Source organism: Sinocyclocheilus grahami, unplaced genomic scaffold (assembly GCF_001515645.1).
Source record: "Sinocyclocheilus grahami isolate Dianchi unplaced genomic scaffold, SAMN03320097.WGS_v1.1 scaffold271.1, whole genome shotgun sequence".
NCBI lineage: Eukaryota > Metazoa > Chordata > Actinopteri > Cypriniformes > Cyprinidae > Sinocyclocheilus > Sinocyclocheilus grahami.
In genome coordinates this window covers 57,858-75,087 of record NW_015505450.1, presented here as the reverse complement: position 1 = coordinate 75,087, position 17,230 = coordinate 57,858, and the positions used below count along the sequence as shown (strand labels likewise).

At 38.6% G+C, this 17,230-nt stretch overlaps 1 protein-coding gene across 1 annotated transcript in view; it reads right to left on the bottom strand.

The window, feature by feature from the left end:
• The window catches only part of LOC107599754 (tetraspanin-4-like), a 25,104-nt gene that overhangs the window by 2,029 nt on the left and 5,845 nt on the right, over nucleotides 1-17,230 (bottom strand). Inside the window, exons 2-3 of the mRNA XM_016291434.1 lie at nucleotides 7,960-8,151; nucleotides 1,566-1,640 (exon numbers count right to left, since the gene is read on the bottom strand). Coding sequence (XP_016146920.1) covers nucleotides 1,566-1,640; nucleotides 7,960-8,151 — 267 coding nt within the window. The remainder of the gene's footprint in view (nucleotides 1-1,565; nucleotides 1,641-7,959; nucleotides 8,152-17,230) is intronic.

Genomic DNA, 17,230 nt, shown 5'->3' with positions numbered 1-17,230 from the left:
CTCTCTCTCTCTCTCTCACACACACACACACTCTCTCTCTCACACACACACACACTCTCTCACACTCACTCACTCACTCACTCACTCTCTCTCTCTAGTACAGACTAATGTGGGCTAATATAATGAATGAATGTATGGCCTTAAATGCTTCAGTCATCTACTATATAGTGCACTGGTTCTCAGCTCTGGTTCTGGGCCCACTGCTCTTTTATCTGACGTGCCGCTCTTCTGAATCAGGTGTGTTAAATAAGGAAGACAGAGCGGTGGGACTCCAGGCCCGGAGCTCAGAACCACTGATATAGTGTGAAAGTAGTGTATTCTGACACAGACAAACTCTGAAATGGATGGTGCGATGAGGGAGACATCCAAAATGAGTTCCTTTCATCACGCTCTACACTTATATGGCTCCCTCATGCTGCTGACTCTCATATTATTATGGTTCAATGTTGCCATAATTACCATTTATGTACTTATGTATCTTATATAATATTATTCAAAATACATTTGCACTTAACAATAAATATGGTTCCAATTATTATCTTGATAAAATGTTAGGTAAATATTAATTTTTGTAAGGGAAAATGTAGTGCTGCGGCATTTACTGAAAGAAAACTCGAAATGCCTGCCAGCGGATTATGTGACACGTTTGTGCTTTTTCAGTGGATAGAGCCCATTTAGTAAAACTCTTAAACTGTGAGTGTTCTCCTGAAATACATTAATTTTTATTCTAATATAATACTATGAACTCTTTATGATTCAGTTATTCTTTGCCTGTGTTTAATTACGGAAAGAAAACTGACTCACAAAACTTCACCTCCACATACTGACCAGCATGTAACTTACATTTGTGTCTCGTTGTAATAAAAAACAATGTTAAAAAAGCACAATGTTAACTAATATCTTGTCAATAGCATGATTTAACTATTTTATTATCTTCATGATGCAACTTTTTTAATCTAATCTTGACCTTGAGCAGATTAAGAGTGATGAAAGGTGAAGTGGAGTGTTTTTCTCTCTGGTGAGCGTCGAGGAAGAGAGTCTCACTGTACGCTGCTGCACGGTGGAAATATGCTGCTATCACTGGACATGCCCATCACATTCTGCTGCCATATGTGCTTTGAGGAGAACGGCCAACAAAACGATGACAGTTTGTGTGTGAGAGACTCGGAGAGAGAGAGAGAGCTACACTGAACACTTGATTATTTTTAATTATTACTTTTGCAAGCATTAGATGATACTAACCCAATAAATAACTTGCTTAAACTGCTGTTAATGCTATTCCGATGTGAACTTGCCAAGAAAGGTAAAGAATGAAGTTTTTACATGAAGATTTACATGGATCTACATCATCGTGTAGTCTCAAACCTGATGATGTAGAAATTATTTCATGTGAGAATAATCTGGAGTGATACGAGACGGGAACTAGGAATTCACTGAGACCCCGGCCGATTAAACAGCTCACTGTCATTGCACTTAATTATGTGAGCATTGAATGCCACCACTGACCAATCACAACCATGAAATAATACAAAATAATGAATGAGACAGATCTATTCTGCACGTACCTGATCTTGATATGCGAAGAACAGAACCATGAACAGAATCTCCAACAATAATATCAGGAGCAGCAGAATGAAGAACTGTAGAAACACAAGCAGAAGAGACTCCGAGTCAGAGAGATTATTAGATTATTATTATTCTGCAGGCCTTCAGAACTTCCTGTTTCCTGTTGTTATAAAAGCCATTGAAAACCTGACACATACCATACAGGAGACAGAACCCAATGAGACACGACACATAAAGAGGGGCAGCACGTGGCACAATCACATGAGGGAACAGGGAATGAAAATAGAAGACATGAAACATGAACATAAACCAAAACCAGCCGTGACACCTATATAGTGCACTGTATTAGCTGCCAGACAGTTTGTAGTATTGATCAAATTCTTATTAATCATTTCCATTCCTCTTTCATTCAGTGGATAATAGTGTACAATACGGGTGTGAGATATTGACAAGAATGATACGTCAATATTTTCTGGCATTTGGCCATCGACGGTAATCAGGATTTGTGCTGGTCTCTTGGCTGGTTCAGGCCGGTTGCTGACAGCTGTAAATGCAAGCTGCATTTGAGCTTTATAAGAACATTTTCTAACCTGATGCACCATTTCATGTTAAATTATTTTATTTTATCAATAAATAGGTAGGGTTATGAAACACTGTAGCGCTGTTTTCAATCAGTGAAATCAGTATAACAAAAAACAAAACAAACATCTTTGCACTGCAGAAGTGGACAGAAGCTGCATCTGAAGTGGCTTTTTGGTGAATTTACACAGATTAATATGCTTAATATGGCTCAATCCTGGCAAAAATGCATTTACACTGCAATTGCATATATAATGCTATTTTTTTATGTAAAATGAAGTGCAAAATTAATATGTTTTTATTAAAAATATTTAAAAGTGAAATTATGCATTAAAAATGCAACTAAAACTGCCAGTAGGTGGCAGCAAGTAACGGCCTTAATGAGTGAGTCATTCGTTCAAAGAGCTGATTCATTCTGAAACTAAGCATGTGACCGTCTTTATGAATCTTTATGAATGAGTCATTGTGTTATTCACTCAACTGAGTCAAAACTATTCAAAAATGCAAATTCATTCAGAAACAAAATGCCGCACAACTGTTCTGTTCTGGGTTTACTTGGAACTATTTTCATCGCGAAACAAAGCAAAAATTGACAAAATGTGTCTTAATACGTAACACTGAATATTAATTTCTTATTTATCGAACTGTTGTATAACATCAATGCCATATTTGCAGTTGTACTGATGAAGTCTGCTGATAAAGCTCTCTAGATGTGTGTGGTTTTTTTTGTTTGTTTGTTTTTTTGTAAAGCGAGTGACACTCATAATCTCAGCTTGCACACTGTTAAAACAATAATTACAATATTATCATAGACAATACTGTACATATCACACACCTAGTGAATAATTATGTCCTCAAAGACACTTTATTGGCCATGACACATTGTGAAGAAAGCTGCTGAGCTTAATTTGCAGCTCCTTTATTCTTGCAGTCTTTATTTCATGCTGGTTCAACTCTTTCACTTCTTTAACATTGTCAGTCGATTTAAAAAGCCCAAATTATACTGACACTTGATGGTATCTTTCTTGACTAACTAATAATAGCCTACTGTAATTACTCAGAAGATTGTATTTGGTGGATGACTTAAATCCATATAATTAATGAATAAAAAAAACTTACATAAGCTATTCACCTCAAATTATGTGTTCACGGCTGTTTATCGTCTGTGTAGAAAAATGGGCCACTTTAGATGGGACTGTGCTTTATAGGAAATCTACTAAAAGTAAATAAATACAGTCATGTTGTCACAATATCAGTTAGTTTGGACGTTCAGTTTGCACTGATCTCTGTTGTGTTGTTTGTCATGGTTGTTGATTTGATTTATTCATTCGTTCAGTTCAGGTGTGTGTTGTTAATTATCCTTGTTTGCTCATGTATTTCAGTTGCTCTGATTCTCTGTTCATTGTGGTCAGGTCTTGTGGATGTTGCATGTGCTGTTGCTGTTCTCTATATGCAAATTATTTACCTGTGGATTTATTAAAGACTACCTTCTGCCTTCATCTTTGTGTGTTCTACAACACAGATCCGTGAAACATGTATGCTTATTTGTGTGATTTTAATTATCTTCATATTTTTAATCATTATGAACAAACAGAGCATATTAGACAAACACATCATGACTATATAGGGAGTAGTGCATGAGTGAACGAGTGGGTGATTTGGGACGCAGCATATGTGACTCACTGTGAGGCTGTTTAAATGACTAATTGCTCGTCAACCCAACCTTAATTTCTCTAGTCATTGATCTTGTGCCTCAGAAACTCACTAGAGCATTCAACTATATCAAGCGGTTAACTGAGAAGATCATATTCATTCACACATAAAGACTCTCACAGTCGCATTAGAAATCATCGTAGAATTTGGATCCTCATCTTGATCCAAAACTATGTGAAATGTAAGATTTCAGTATGAGCTCGGGTTCAACAAATGCTGCTGAACACAAAACAACAGACACTAATGCCACAATCTCTGGAAAGAGGTTTGTAACAGTGATGTGTGTGTTTCACGCGGTTGAATGATGAGTCCAGTGGCAGTGATAGCTTTCCCTGGAGAAACAGCCTTGAAGACGTAGTGCTGGGAAATGCTTCATTCCTGGAGCACAGAGAACTACTTGTAAGAAGCACCTGAGAAACAACTTGTAATTTGGAAGAAGCAGATGGTAAAGACTTTACATCTTTTTCTGTTTCGGAGACCACGTGGTTTCCTAACTAATTCCTTTTCTGTTAGCTGAACACCGATCGTTCTTTGGCTCTTTCTGATCAATCATAAGTGTTTGGCGGTTGTTGCAGATGACCACAGGATGTCCAGTCTGGTGTCTAAAGGTTGTTCTCCATTATTTTACATCACGTGGAGATTTTCTGCTGGTCACAGCTGCGGTTGGTTTGCACCTTGCCACAATTCTGTCTCTGAGCTCTTCAGGCCGTTCCTTTGACCTCATGATTCTCATTTTCTCTGACATGCACTGTGAGCTGTAAGGTCTTATATAGATAGGTGTGTGGCTTTCCTAATCAAGTTCAATCAGTATAATCAAACACAGCTGGACTCAAATTAAGGTGTAGAACCATCTCAAGGATGCTCAGAAGAAATGGACAGCACCTGAGTTAAATATTTGAGTGTCACAGCAAAGGGTCTGAATACTTAGGACCATGTGATATTTCAGTTTTTCTTTTTTAATAAATCTGCAAAAATGTCAACAATTCTGTGTTTTTCTGTCAATATGGGGTGCTGTGTGTACATTAATGAGGAAAAAAAATAACTTAAATGATTTTAGCAAATGGCTGCAATATAACAAAGAGTGAAAAATTTAAGGGGGTCTGAATACTTTCCGTACCCACTGTATATCGTACTGTTTGTGTTATGTATTGCTGTAAAACAGTGTGTTGTGAGAAAATAAAATTGACTTGGCAAATATTGGCTTTAATTTGATAAAATTCATATAATTAATCCTAATTTAAAATCTGGGCTAACATCTGGTGCAGAGATTATCCGTAAAAGCCTTCTTTACATATGTGTGTTTATCTGCACATCTTAATAAATTATCTCCACTATAGCTACAAAGTACACCACAATTTGTTAGATCAAGCAAATTCACAGCCCTTATTTAGGATCTTAGTTGATCAGCTGTCTATGTATAACATGAACGGCTGTGCATGAGAGAGTTCATAGAAGAGTGTATGGATATGTTCTCCTGCCGATCTGTGTTTTTGTGCAGTTAAGCAGTCTCCACGTAGACATTTATGTAAAAAAAAAAAAAAACATCCAAGTTTCACTGTTATCAGCTAATGAAATGTAAAGCCATGAAGAGAAAAAATATTCAATCAAATTCCAAAATGTATTTTCTGGTAGGTCTTGTTGAACTCTTCCTGGTCTCAGATGTGTTTGTGTAACTGGGCATCATCACTCATCATAACGCTGCTGTAATCACACCGCTCTGCCCACACCGGGTTAAAGACACACAGGAGAGCACAGGCCGTCATTAAAATCAGTCCCTGACATAAATAGCAGCTTAAGGAGTAAACATTATCATCCCCCATGTGGACATGAGAATATTTGATCATGAATCATCTTCAGGCTATGATAGTCTCTGGGGTGATTCCAGCTCAGCAGTATTATATATTCATAGACTGCGCTGATATGTGCTGCTCCGTTCCAGCGGTGTTGAACCCGAAACACTGAGCAGAGGAACGGCTGGGAACGGATTCTTCCTTTAGCTTATTTTATCCAATTCACTGGTGAAAAGAAAGTTGGGGATTCTTGGCTTTTAAGTGATCTTAAGACATACATCAACTTTTATGCATGGTTTTTCTTTATAAAAATATCAAAATGCATAATTTATTTTCACATTCACTATAGGAATAAATAGATAACTTTAGAAAAATAAGGCAGTCTGCAGTTATCTGTATCATTTGTGTATGGCTCCTCATTTTAAATAATAAATAGGGACAACGGTGTTTCAGTCCTCGGGCACCGAAGGAATAAAGCTGACCTGACCTGAGCCCTGCAGTTTGCTGAAGGACTAATGTTAACTAATATTAATTAATTAATTGTGGGATATGTAGGTAGAGTTTCTTTCAGACACATAAAAATTCAGGGAATTCAAAGATGAAAATCCACAAACAACATCCACAAAGAGTGACTGGCTGTGTTCAGTATCGTTTACTGTAGTGTTCGTACTAATTCAGCACTATATGGTGTGCAATTCATTTTTTGTTCCCTTTCCAAACCGAGGAATGGATGTGTTATCAGCTGTGAGCTCCGTTTGACTCATTATTTGATAGGACTGGCAAAGACATTTTTACTGGATTAAAAAAGCAAAGTTTTTGTATTTCTTTTGAGAAGATAACTGAATGGAATTGACTGAATTAAACATAAAGTGTGACATGAATCACGGATCAGAGAAGCTCTGGAGCTGCGGTCGATCGTTCATGACATCGCATGATCAGACCAACGGACTATAGATGTATGCAGATTGTGTTTATCCTTGAGAAAGCCTGCTTTGCCCATCAGACTTTTTAGTGTACTTTAACTCAAATAAACCAATCCAGGGCAGCCCCTAGGCCGATATCTGCATCTGTCACGGGACGCTCCCACACAGAATGTAGGTCTCTCTGTCCTCCAGAACCATCCACGGTCTCTGATTGCAGTTTAAAAGATACAGAAGTCAGTACGAGAGTCAGAGAATAACCATTTGAATATCACAACGCAAAACTATTTGATGGCTTCTCTCTATGGAACCAATTAAACCAGGGCTTTTCGAAGTGTTCCTGGATCCTCCTCAGTGCTACACCACTAATCTGACCAGGAACGTTTTGAACCATCATTCAGTAAGTATTAGTATTGTAGCTAAGTACATTAACATGTTTTGACAGGTTGCAAAATAAATAAATAAATAAAAATAATGTAATTAATGCAGCATGTTTCAGCATGTGCAGCTGAAGTATCTCTGCTAACGTCTTTTCCTTCATTCTTTTGATGCGTTCAAGTTCTGCTGGAAGTTCATTTGTGAGTTGATCATGATTACGGCATAGGATGTGTTTAAATCACTTCGGTCTGAGTTGAGCTGTGTGTCATCTGAATGTTTTAGATCCAGTCTCCGGTCAGTTTTGTGTTCTGCGCGACTCAAATGCTCCGCTCTCCACACAAATATAAAAGCTGCTGTCGGTTAATGAAGATCTGACGGATGAACTTGCGGCTCAGTTGGACTCTTGTCGTGTCAGAAAGCGATAAGTCTTTCAGTTTTATGGACGTCGCCATCTTTGATATTTCTTTGGTCACTGTCGCTATGGTAACTGGTAAGGAATACGTCTTGACTCCCGTTGCACGTTCATACAGACAGAGACAGTATTCGAGACGCTACTGTAAGCTGCTGTGTGAACGTGACATTTCGAGACGCACAGTAAATGCGGTTGTCAGTCTCAAACACTGACCGTGTGAATGTAGCCATAGACAGACAGATGTGTTCATGTTAACCTGTTCCTCGTGGAGTGGAAATTATGCTAATAAACTTTCCTGTATTTTACCTGCGGATGCTAATTTGAATTCCTGCTAGTGTCTCTATTACGGCAGCCATCAAACTCTACTCAACGTCAGTGTTGCCACTCAAGTGCCACATCTTATTCCTTTAACAATGAGCAGAAAGTCACATTGTGATTCTAATGAATACCATCAAACAAGCACATCACTTCAAGATGAAACGCTATTTCTTATGCTTCTGATTCGTACAATGTGTAGTTTCAAAATGGCATCCAGTGAGGTTTTTATTATTATCTCACATGTGTACTGTACTGACTCAAACTGGATGTTTAGTTTACTTACGCTCAGGAGCAATGGGCGGTTCTCTTTGACCGCGCCCACACAGCCCAGGCAGCCAATCAGCATGATGATGCTTCCGACAGCGATGAGCAGATTGGCAGCAGAGAGCGACGGTAGAGATGAGGAGAGCGTGGCGAAGTTTCCCTGCGTGATGGAGAGCCAAACTCCCACTCCCAGAATCCCACAGCCGCCCAGCTGAGAGAGAGAACAACACCGAGCTGACGGAAACACTCAAAAACACAAATGCTGTGCATAATAACAGGCTAGTACACACAAACATTTCTTATTATACAATTGGCATACATTCGTTTTAGTGCCACTAATCAAGAACTGTTTTAATGTACCATTTCACATTTCCAATGATTAAATAGGGCATGTTCTGTTCCACACTGAGTGAGAGATGTGCTTATATGTATAAAACATTGCTCAGGCTCATTAAAATGCAGTCTGCCAGTATGGTAGATTTAGAGGCTCTCCAGGGTAAAGTGCTGTAGAATACCGTAGTGTAACGTGTGGTCGTGGGAAAGAGAAGCGGAGGATCCAAATGCAGCAAACGTTTAGTACAACAAAAACACAAAGTACATCCAGGCACAGGGCAAAGAAACAAGGCAAGACAAGGGCACACGAAAACAACACCAGACAAAGAACCATGACAAACACAGGGGTTAAAGGGTTAGTTCACCCAAAAATGAAAATTACCCCATAATTTACTCAACCTCAAGCCATCCTAGGTGTATCTGACTTTCTTCTTTCAGACTGTCAGATACAATCGGAGTTATATTAAAAAATGTCCTGGCTCTTCCGAGCTTTGTAATGGCAGTGAATGGGTGTCGAGATTTTGAAGCAAAATAAAGTGTTCATTCACCATAAAAAGTGCTCCACGCGGCTCCGGGGGTGAATAAAGGCCTTCTTTCCTTCGATTCTGAAGAGAATCGATGCATTTGTGTAAGAAAAATATCCATATTTAAAACTTTATAACCTGTAATCTCTAGCTTCCGCTAACTGTGGTACGCAGATGATGTAGGACGCAGGCGTAGCGTGAGCAGCGTGAGAAGATGCTAGTCTCGCGAGAAGTTTTGTTTACAACGAATAAAAATCAGTCTCCTCTCAGAAATCCTCCGACATTTTTCTTTACAAATCCTCGTTTTGTACTTCTAATTCATGATCGGTGTTTTGTTTTGCTCTCTCCTCTGCACTTCCGCATTCGTCACTTCTCACCGGAGCTTACGCTACAACAACGTCTTACGTCATCCGCTGGAACACCACTCTCTCGTGGACGACAGTTAGCAGAAGCTATTACGGTTTATAACGTTTTAAATATGGACATTTCTCTTACACAGATGCATCGATTCACTTCAGAAGGCCTTTATTAACCCCCGGAGCCATGTGGAGCACTTTTTATGATGGACGCACTTTTTTGGGCTTCAAAATCTCGACACCCGTTCATTGCCATTATAAAGCTTGGAAGAGCCAAGACATTTTAAAATATAACTCAGATTGTATTCGTCTGAAAGAAGAAAGTCATACACATCTAGAATGGCTTGAGGGTGAGTAAATTATGGGGTAATTTTCATTTTTGGAACTATTCCTTTAAATAGACAGGATAACAAGGGGGTGGAGCTAATCAGTCACCAAGACAACTAACAAGGGGGAACCATGGAGACAAACAAGCAGGCAAAGAAACAGGAACTAAACAGCAACAAAGAGAACACAGAAAACATTTCAACATAAAAGTCCTTGAACAAGACAGGGGTAGTAACACAATGTATGTTGTCTTCTTTAAAATCTGCTTTCAAAAGGGTCTGTTTTGAAAAAGCCTCTGTGAAACATTTCAGTCAGATGTCAAATTGATCCTTACTCAAGCATGAGAAAAATCTAATTCTTCTCATATCAAAGAGTTCAAATGGAAATTCAACTCTAAGCTGCCTCATCCAACAGATCAGCTTTGACAGTATGAATGCTGAAGCCACTGGTCAAGTCTTTTTCGTGGCTGTGTGTGTGTTTGTGCAGGAGTGGAAGCGTTAGTACACAATAAACATTAAACACCCTGAAACAGGTGTATTTGCTAAAAAGTTGTAGACTGTGAGGTAGGCAGTTCCCTTTGACTGTAATGAATTCTGATTTGCCAGAGATTATTAAATAACAAATGCAACTGGAAGCCAACAACTGTGCTAAATTCGTTACAGTCACTAGCATAGTAATGAGGAAATCACCTGCTTCAAAAGCACCACTGATCACCGTCATGTCTATGCTGCTGGATCTCAAGCCGAGGCCAAAAGAAACGGCAGCAATAAGATGATTGGGCTTCACCTGTGCTGTAACCTCAATACTGCTGGCTCTGTGAGGAAGTTCTTAATCTGCTTTATTGTAAGTCGCTTAGGATAAAAGCATCTGCTAAATACATGTTAATGTTAATGTGAAGTTCATGCAAGAAATGTCCTACACATATAAAAGCCAAATGTGCTGCTGTAGTGTCAACAGTGTTTGGATGGAAATGAGTCTAAATGAGTCCAAACCTGTGTCTGTCTTTTTCATTAACGTTAAAAGGTATTTGTGTGAGATGCTGGTGAATTAAGCTCTGATCACTGCAGAGTTTCTGAACTCAGATAATCAGACTCTTGATCCTACGCATGAATCTAAGCTCAACTCTACGCATATCCAAACTCAACAGCAGCAAAGCGAATCTCACAAGAATTCTCAAGAACAACATCAGTACACAATTAGCACACTGTATCAAAAGATACATTTTTGAAAATATGTACACAGTAGGCTAGTTAAAGCGCCTCATATAAAGTTTAGACCTTTACAGAATCAGTGAATGTGGATCAATCATTGAGTTGGCGCAGTTTTGTCTGGCACCCATTTATGACCCAGAAAATGACCCTGATCCACCCAACTTCGGTCTCCGGCCCTGACGTGAAAGACTTTCACTCGTGTGCTTTCTGATTACATCATCTTTATAAATGGGTGGCTCATCTGATCAGATTGTATTCTTGGACGTTAGTTTGACTCGCTGTGGGTTTGTGATGTGAGTTTATTCTGCTTTCTCCGAGTCTGAGCACCGCTGTTGCTTCATTCTGTGTTTGTGTTTGTGTTAGTCAGAACCGACATGCAGTGGCACAAACGCTTACATCACTGTCCTTTCATCTGTATCCAGGATTCAATTCACTCAGCAATCACCATTCACAGCATCAGAGAGTCACAGGTCAAATAATGTTACGGTTTGTGAGCACAGTTAGTGATCGAGCCACTAGGATGTGAAATAGTGCTTCATCTTCAATAAATAAATGCACAAATAACATGTCCTGGAAAAAATCATGTATAATAGCATGCTGCCTAATAACCTGATGACTGAAAATCTATTTGAACCATCACTTAACTATTATTGTTCTGAAGACCATGTGAACAAAAGTAAGCAGTTTTCATGTAAACATGTTTGGGCACTAAATAAAACAGAATGCTGTAAATATACAGCAGGGTTATTTCTGGATTTTGACAATACTGTTTTCATAAGTAATTTTATTTCATTATAAATGAAAATGAAAGGTGCTTCATCTCACTTGATTGTTGCATTTTATTTGGAATCTGATCAGCACAAAGCAAAAGATGAGATCAGATGATTCAGAACTAACGAATGACATCAGTGCAAAAACAGCTTCACTTTATTAAACACTAGAGTTCAAAATAAAAGCCTTTCAAAAGTAAAATTAACACCTAAAGCTACATTCTGATCTGATGAGCCACATCTGAAGTCATTTGGTTTGAATTGCTTCATGTTTCTCTCTCACATCTAAAGAATTTAGACCATTCTATAGAAATAAATCTACGGTTGACACATTTCGACTGCGGCTGGTTTATTTGACGTCAGTGATGCTCTAAGAGTCGCAGCAGGGAAGCGTTCGACTCTACAGGCCTGTAGATGATGGAGAAGCTCCTGCTTTGTGATGCAGGTGGTCTGGATCTGTTCCTAGGCGTCGTCTTGTCTCTCCAGCACCCTGCTGCTCACACACCTGTTCTTCTGTTTCTCTCTTCCTCTCTCTCACGTCCTTCATCCCTTCATTCATGCAGTTCACAGAGACTCTGCTTTCTACAGTCTCCTGCCTTGTTAGCGGACAGTGCAGTGCATTGTGTCATCATTAGCGGCCGCTAACTCGTTTATGCAGGTGTGAAACGTGTTTGTCTTGCTGATTTGGGTCAGTGTGTTCCCCGGGGCCGGCGTGCCGCAGATACAGGGACGCAGCTGCATGAGGCACAATGCTGCCTGACTGCAATATTAATACGGAAGCATGCGGTGCTGTTAGCTGAGCGCAACACAGACGCCTAGATCTGATGCTTAGTGCAGACGCACAGGATGAGGCTGTTCTTCTGCATGAGATGGAGAGAGCATCTGTTGTGAGTTAGAGATGCTGGAGGTTGGAGAGATCTACTATTGCACATTCACACTGCTCATCTACAGAGAACAAACATACTTGCATTCTGATCTGATTCTGATACTGATCTGCCATTCTGTAATCTTCCTGTAGTCCATTCAAAATCCATAAACGCATGTGATTTTCATATGACATATATAATATATAATGACATATTTAGTCACACACACACACACACACACACAAACACACACACACACATCTAAACGGCGACACTGTTTATAAAAACAATAGATGTCTATGCAGATAGTTTTACATTTCAGCCTAGCCCTAACAGAAAACATCCAGCATTTTTACCATTTAGTTTAATTATTATTATTTTTTATTTATTGACTTCTATACCAGTTTTACAATTGAGGACATCCCTAAAGGGAGGTTTTGGAAGTTTTTGTCAGGTTTAGCCCACTTTTGAGTATAAATTTGTCCCCAAAATAAGTAGGTGTACTCTCACACACACAGTCAATCAATTGCATGTTTGTCATATTTATTAGCTTGGAGACTCCGCTCACAACTAATTTCAATACTTTAGCTAAGATAAGCAATAATACACGGCAAACTAAATGGGTAAACTAGACCATTTTTCAATAGTTTTTAATTAATGCTTTTCAGTATTGAATGAACTATATTTATATTTGACATTTCTCTCCAGAATCAGAAGGTTTGTTTTACTGAGCTTGTATGGGATTTACTCCTCTACAAAGAATGTATGGGATGCTGCCTTGGAATTTGACCAAAATAAGTCATCTTTAAATACGGCTTATATTTATGATGCCTTAAATTGCTGCCTACATTGAAGCAGATGTTCTGGAGCTCGGCAGTGTATATCCAAGATAAAAAGCTACAGTTGTGGCTCGATCCCATGCCACCTTTATTTATTTGCACAGGGAATGAAGTCATGTGTGTTGACTGGCTAGACAAGCCATCTATCGAGAGTTTTTTGCTGAACACAGCTTGATCAGTTGAGCAGTTATTTGACACTGCAAGCCAACGAAGCGCTCAGGAGGCTTGTGATCAGAAGTACATCAGGTCTCTTTGTTATCCTGGTGGTCACTGAACGCTTCGCTCAATGTTCTGGAGCATTTATTGATAAAGTTTCACCATATATCTCAATGGCATCATCAGCGGCAGGATGGTGGCAGCAGCACTGAACTGTTTTCAGAAAGAACACGGTCCCTGTGATGCTCAAACAACACGGCAATACAGAGTCACAATATTGCACTGGGTTGGGCAGAGATTCTTCAGTCTGAAATCTGTGAAAAGAAGGGTTGTAATGCAGGGTTTAAAGCTTGCTATGTAGGATTTGAGTATTTTCTTGCGACGTTTCTAGGGATTTCTGCTCAGTTGACATCCAGTGGAGGACCATTGTGCTAAACAGCTTTCCCAAAGCGAAGAAAATCACAGAGCATCCAAAATCCTGTTGGTTCCTCAGACAGCTTGGTTAACGTTAGCAGCACATATTACTGAATACTTTACAACAGCAGCTTTCAAGCCTTTTCGGGCAAAGTACCCTCAGGTACCTCGTTACATATTCAATTAAATGCACATTTATTTGTATAGTGCTTTTCACAATACATCTCATTTTAAAGTGGCTTCACAGAAATTAATGTTTATTTATTACATTTAAGAGTGATCTTTTATCAGAGTAATGTTCATATGGCAGAAATGTAGATTAAACAATTCATGCAGTTAACGTCATGTCTTCATTTAAGTAAAAACAGTGAACAGCAGCGATTACATGATGTGATCATAATGATTACAATATAAGGAAGATTTGGCAGTTTTTAAAAGTTTTGGTTCCTTGTGTTCCTTTGCCTCACAATGTCATCAATTTGACTTCGGATGAGAATGAAACTTCAACTGAATTGATCTTCTATAGCGCTGCTTTACAGCTGAATTGACCTCAGCTCAAATTGATGAACTTCGCTCTGTTATTAATCTGAACTGAACCAACACTGAACTGAATTGATCTGAAAAATGACACTACTGTCTTTTTTTAGAGCTGCATTACAGCTGAATGTGAATTCTGTTATTTTCCGGTTTATTTCTGACTGTGTATAAAGTGCTAGAAATAAAGGTGACTTGACTTGTTATGATGCTTACATTGCAAATCCATTAATAATCATTGTTCATGTATATGTATATATTACACTTTAATTAGTAGATCTGAATGTTGAAGGGACACTTTATCATTTGGCTGAACTTTAGACATGAACAGACTTATGAACGGACTCTTGTCTTGTAAACCGTGAACCACTTTTGTTTTGAGCTGCAGTAAATATGTATTTGACTCAACAGTACTCTACGGCTAGCTGGGTTCCCTCAAAAGACAGAAAAAGATGACCCTATGAGTGTTTAGAAATGCTAGTGATTGGTGTGGCTTCATTTGCCTGCATGATATTGTCACAAAAATCAGAATAAATATTTTCACGTCAGGTTTGGACGTGTGATCCACCTCCCTGTTTCTATTCATGCTCGTATATCAGTGATTGAAATGTGGTGAAGGGAAGCTCACACATGCTTGCTTGACGCGCGATGATGATTGTCTTTGCGTGTTTCGCAATTTGAGCTGCCATATTAGATGTGCTCTCTGTGTGTGCGCATTGATGAATGTTTACATGTGAATAAAAGCCTAAATTAAATCTGTGCATAGCTGAAGTCCTGACCAATAATAAGGTGTCAAAATCATTTTTTCATCTAGAGGATGTAGACAGGAATCTTCTCTTTTCCTTCTGCTTTTCATATTAGATCAACCCATTTCCAGTTGGGTTAGAAGTCATAAAGATACTGAACGCATAACAGTTACAGGTATAGGACAGCATTCAATAGGCTTGTTTAGGGAGGATGTTTTATTCCTGCTTTACTTTAAAATGTAACATTTCAAGATATTGGATTAATAACACACTGGGTGTTTCTCAAACGGAGGGCTGTATTCTAGTGAGGATCATCTTTACTAGTCCAGGACTGTGGAGTCCTGCTCAGCGATAAACGCTTAAATGAGACGCTCTAGTAAGTGTGCATGGCTGCGTCAGAAATGTTTCAGCCCCATGGTCACTTGAAGAATACTTCATATTGAAATGTTTATATTATCTGACTTTCTATGAATGCAGTACAGGTCATGACAGCCTCCTGTGGTCTCCAGTGGTTTACATTATACACAGTTTAGCATTATATGATTCATTTACAACAAAACAAAAGAAAACATAATGCCTTCATCTAAAAAAACACCCATTTTGGCACCCAAAGTCTCCTATCATGGTACTGAATGATGAAGAAAGAGAGAATCCAGTATCCTACTAATATTCCAGTGGAACTGTCTGCAGGCTAATTATTCATAATTCAGGATATAAATCGAGGCTTGAATGATCTGTAGATTGTAAAACTACCGCAGTACAAATGCTATAATGGACATGCTTTAGTTTACTTGCACTCACATGAGCGGCTGGGAAATATTTGAATAAAAAATGGTTGCCATGGCGATACTGATAGTGGCCTTATTAAAGACTATGTGAAATGTAAGATGCTGCATTTTTTAGGCAATACAACACTATATCACTATATTTAGATTGCAGGATGAGCCTACACTGTCTCAGTGTTGTGCTTTTGTATTTTTCCCTTTTCTTTCACTCTCATTTTTCTGACACTTTAAAAACTTTGGTGACTCATAGTATGACTACCCATAGAAAAAATGTATTGCTCAGTGGTTGCTCTTCCTAAGCTCAGGAGACTTAGATGAGATTCTCATATATCTCTCATTTTAGTATCAACAGCATTTCAGATGTTTCTCCTAAAATTCCTTCGGAGAAATAAAAGTAGACACAACTGAGACATGAGAAATATCTGAGAGAAAAGAGTCCAAAATGAGAATGGACTGTGAGAAGGTCTAGTGGTGCTTCACGTCGATGTGCTGTCCACAAGGCTATGGCTCTGACAGCTTACTCTCCGCTCAGGACACTAAGGGCTGATTCTCTTATATGTCTCACTGAGATATCAGCTTTGTCTTCAATTTTATTTTAGGAGAAACGTTAAACTTTCACCAATGTTTTAAATACTAAAACTGTCATTTAAATAGTATTAAACATTTCAGAATATCAAGGGTTTCTAGTTTATATTTATCTTCAATGCCCAGGCAGCATTGTACAGCACATTTTCCAAGACTTATATAAGTGCAAGATGTTTAGTATAAGATCAATACTTTCTTTTTAACAAATGTTACAGTAGTGTACAGGCCCGGTTCAATGAAATCAATAGCACCCTCAGTTAAAGCTGTAATAATAGCATTTCATTGCAAATTTGGCAAACTATCCAGTGCACTATGGTTCGCGCTCTAGAGATCGTGTGTTTGTGCAGCGTTGAGCAATGTAGCCAATAACAGACATATCTGTTGATTTCTTGAACACAACAGCCAATCAGAAGCGTTTAAGTTAGGGTTCAGCACAAATCATCTCATTACAACAAAGTGTAGATGCGATGTAAATAAGAGATTCATTGTGCAGTATTGAGAACTTCCTTGATCATAATGTAATTTTGTGAGGTCGTGATGAACTAAGATGAGTGATTATAAGGGAGCACTCTTTGCGCTTTAGCAATGGACGGCTTATACATAAATATATACATATATATATATATACAGTATATATAGAGAGAGAGAGAGAGAGAGCACCCTCACTAATTTAAGAAGCCGGGCCTGCTAGTGTACCAGTGTTGTTGTTGTTTTTTTTGTATTAAAAAGTTTGTCTTGTACAACCCATTTTTGCATGCATGTAAATAGAGGTAATGATTTCCTCTGTTAAATTATTGTGCAACAGAGCACTGTCTACACAAAACAAATTCAAATATGACAATGC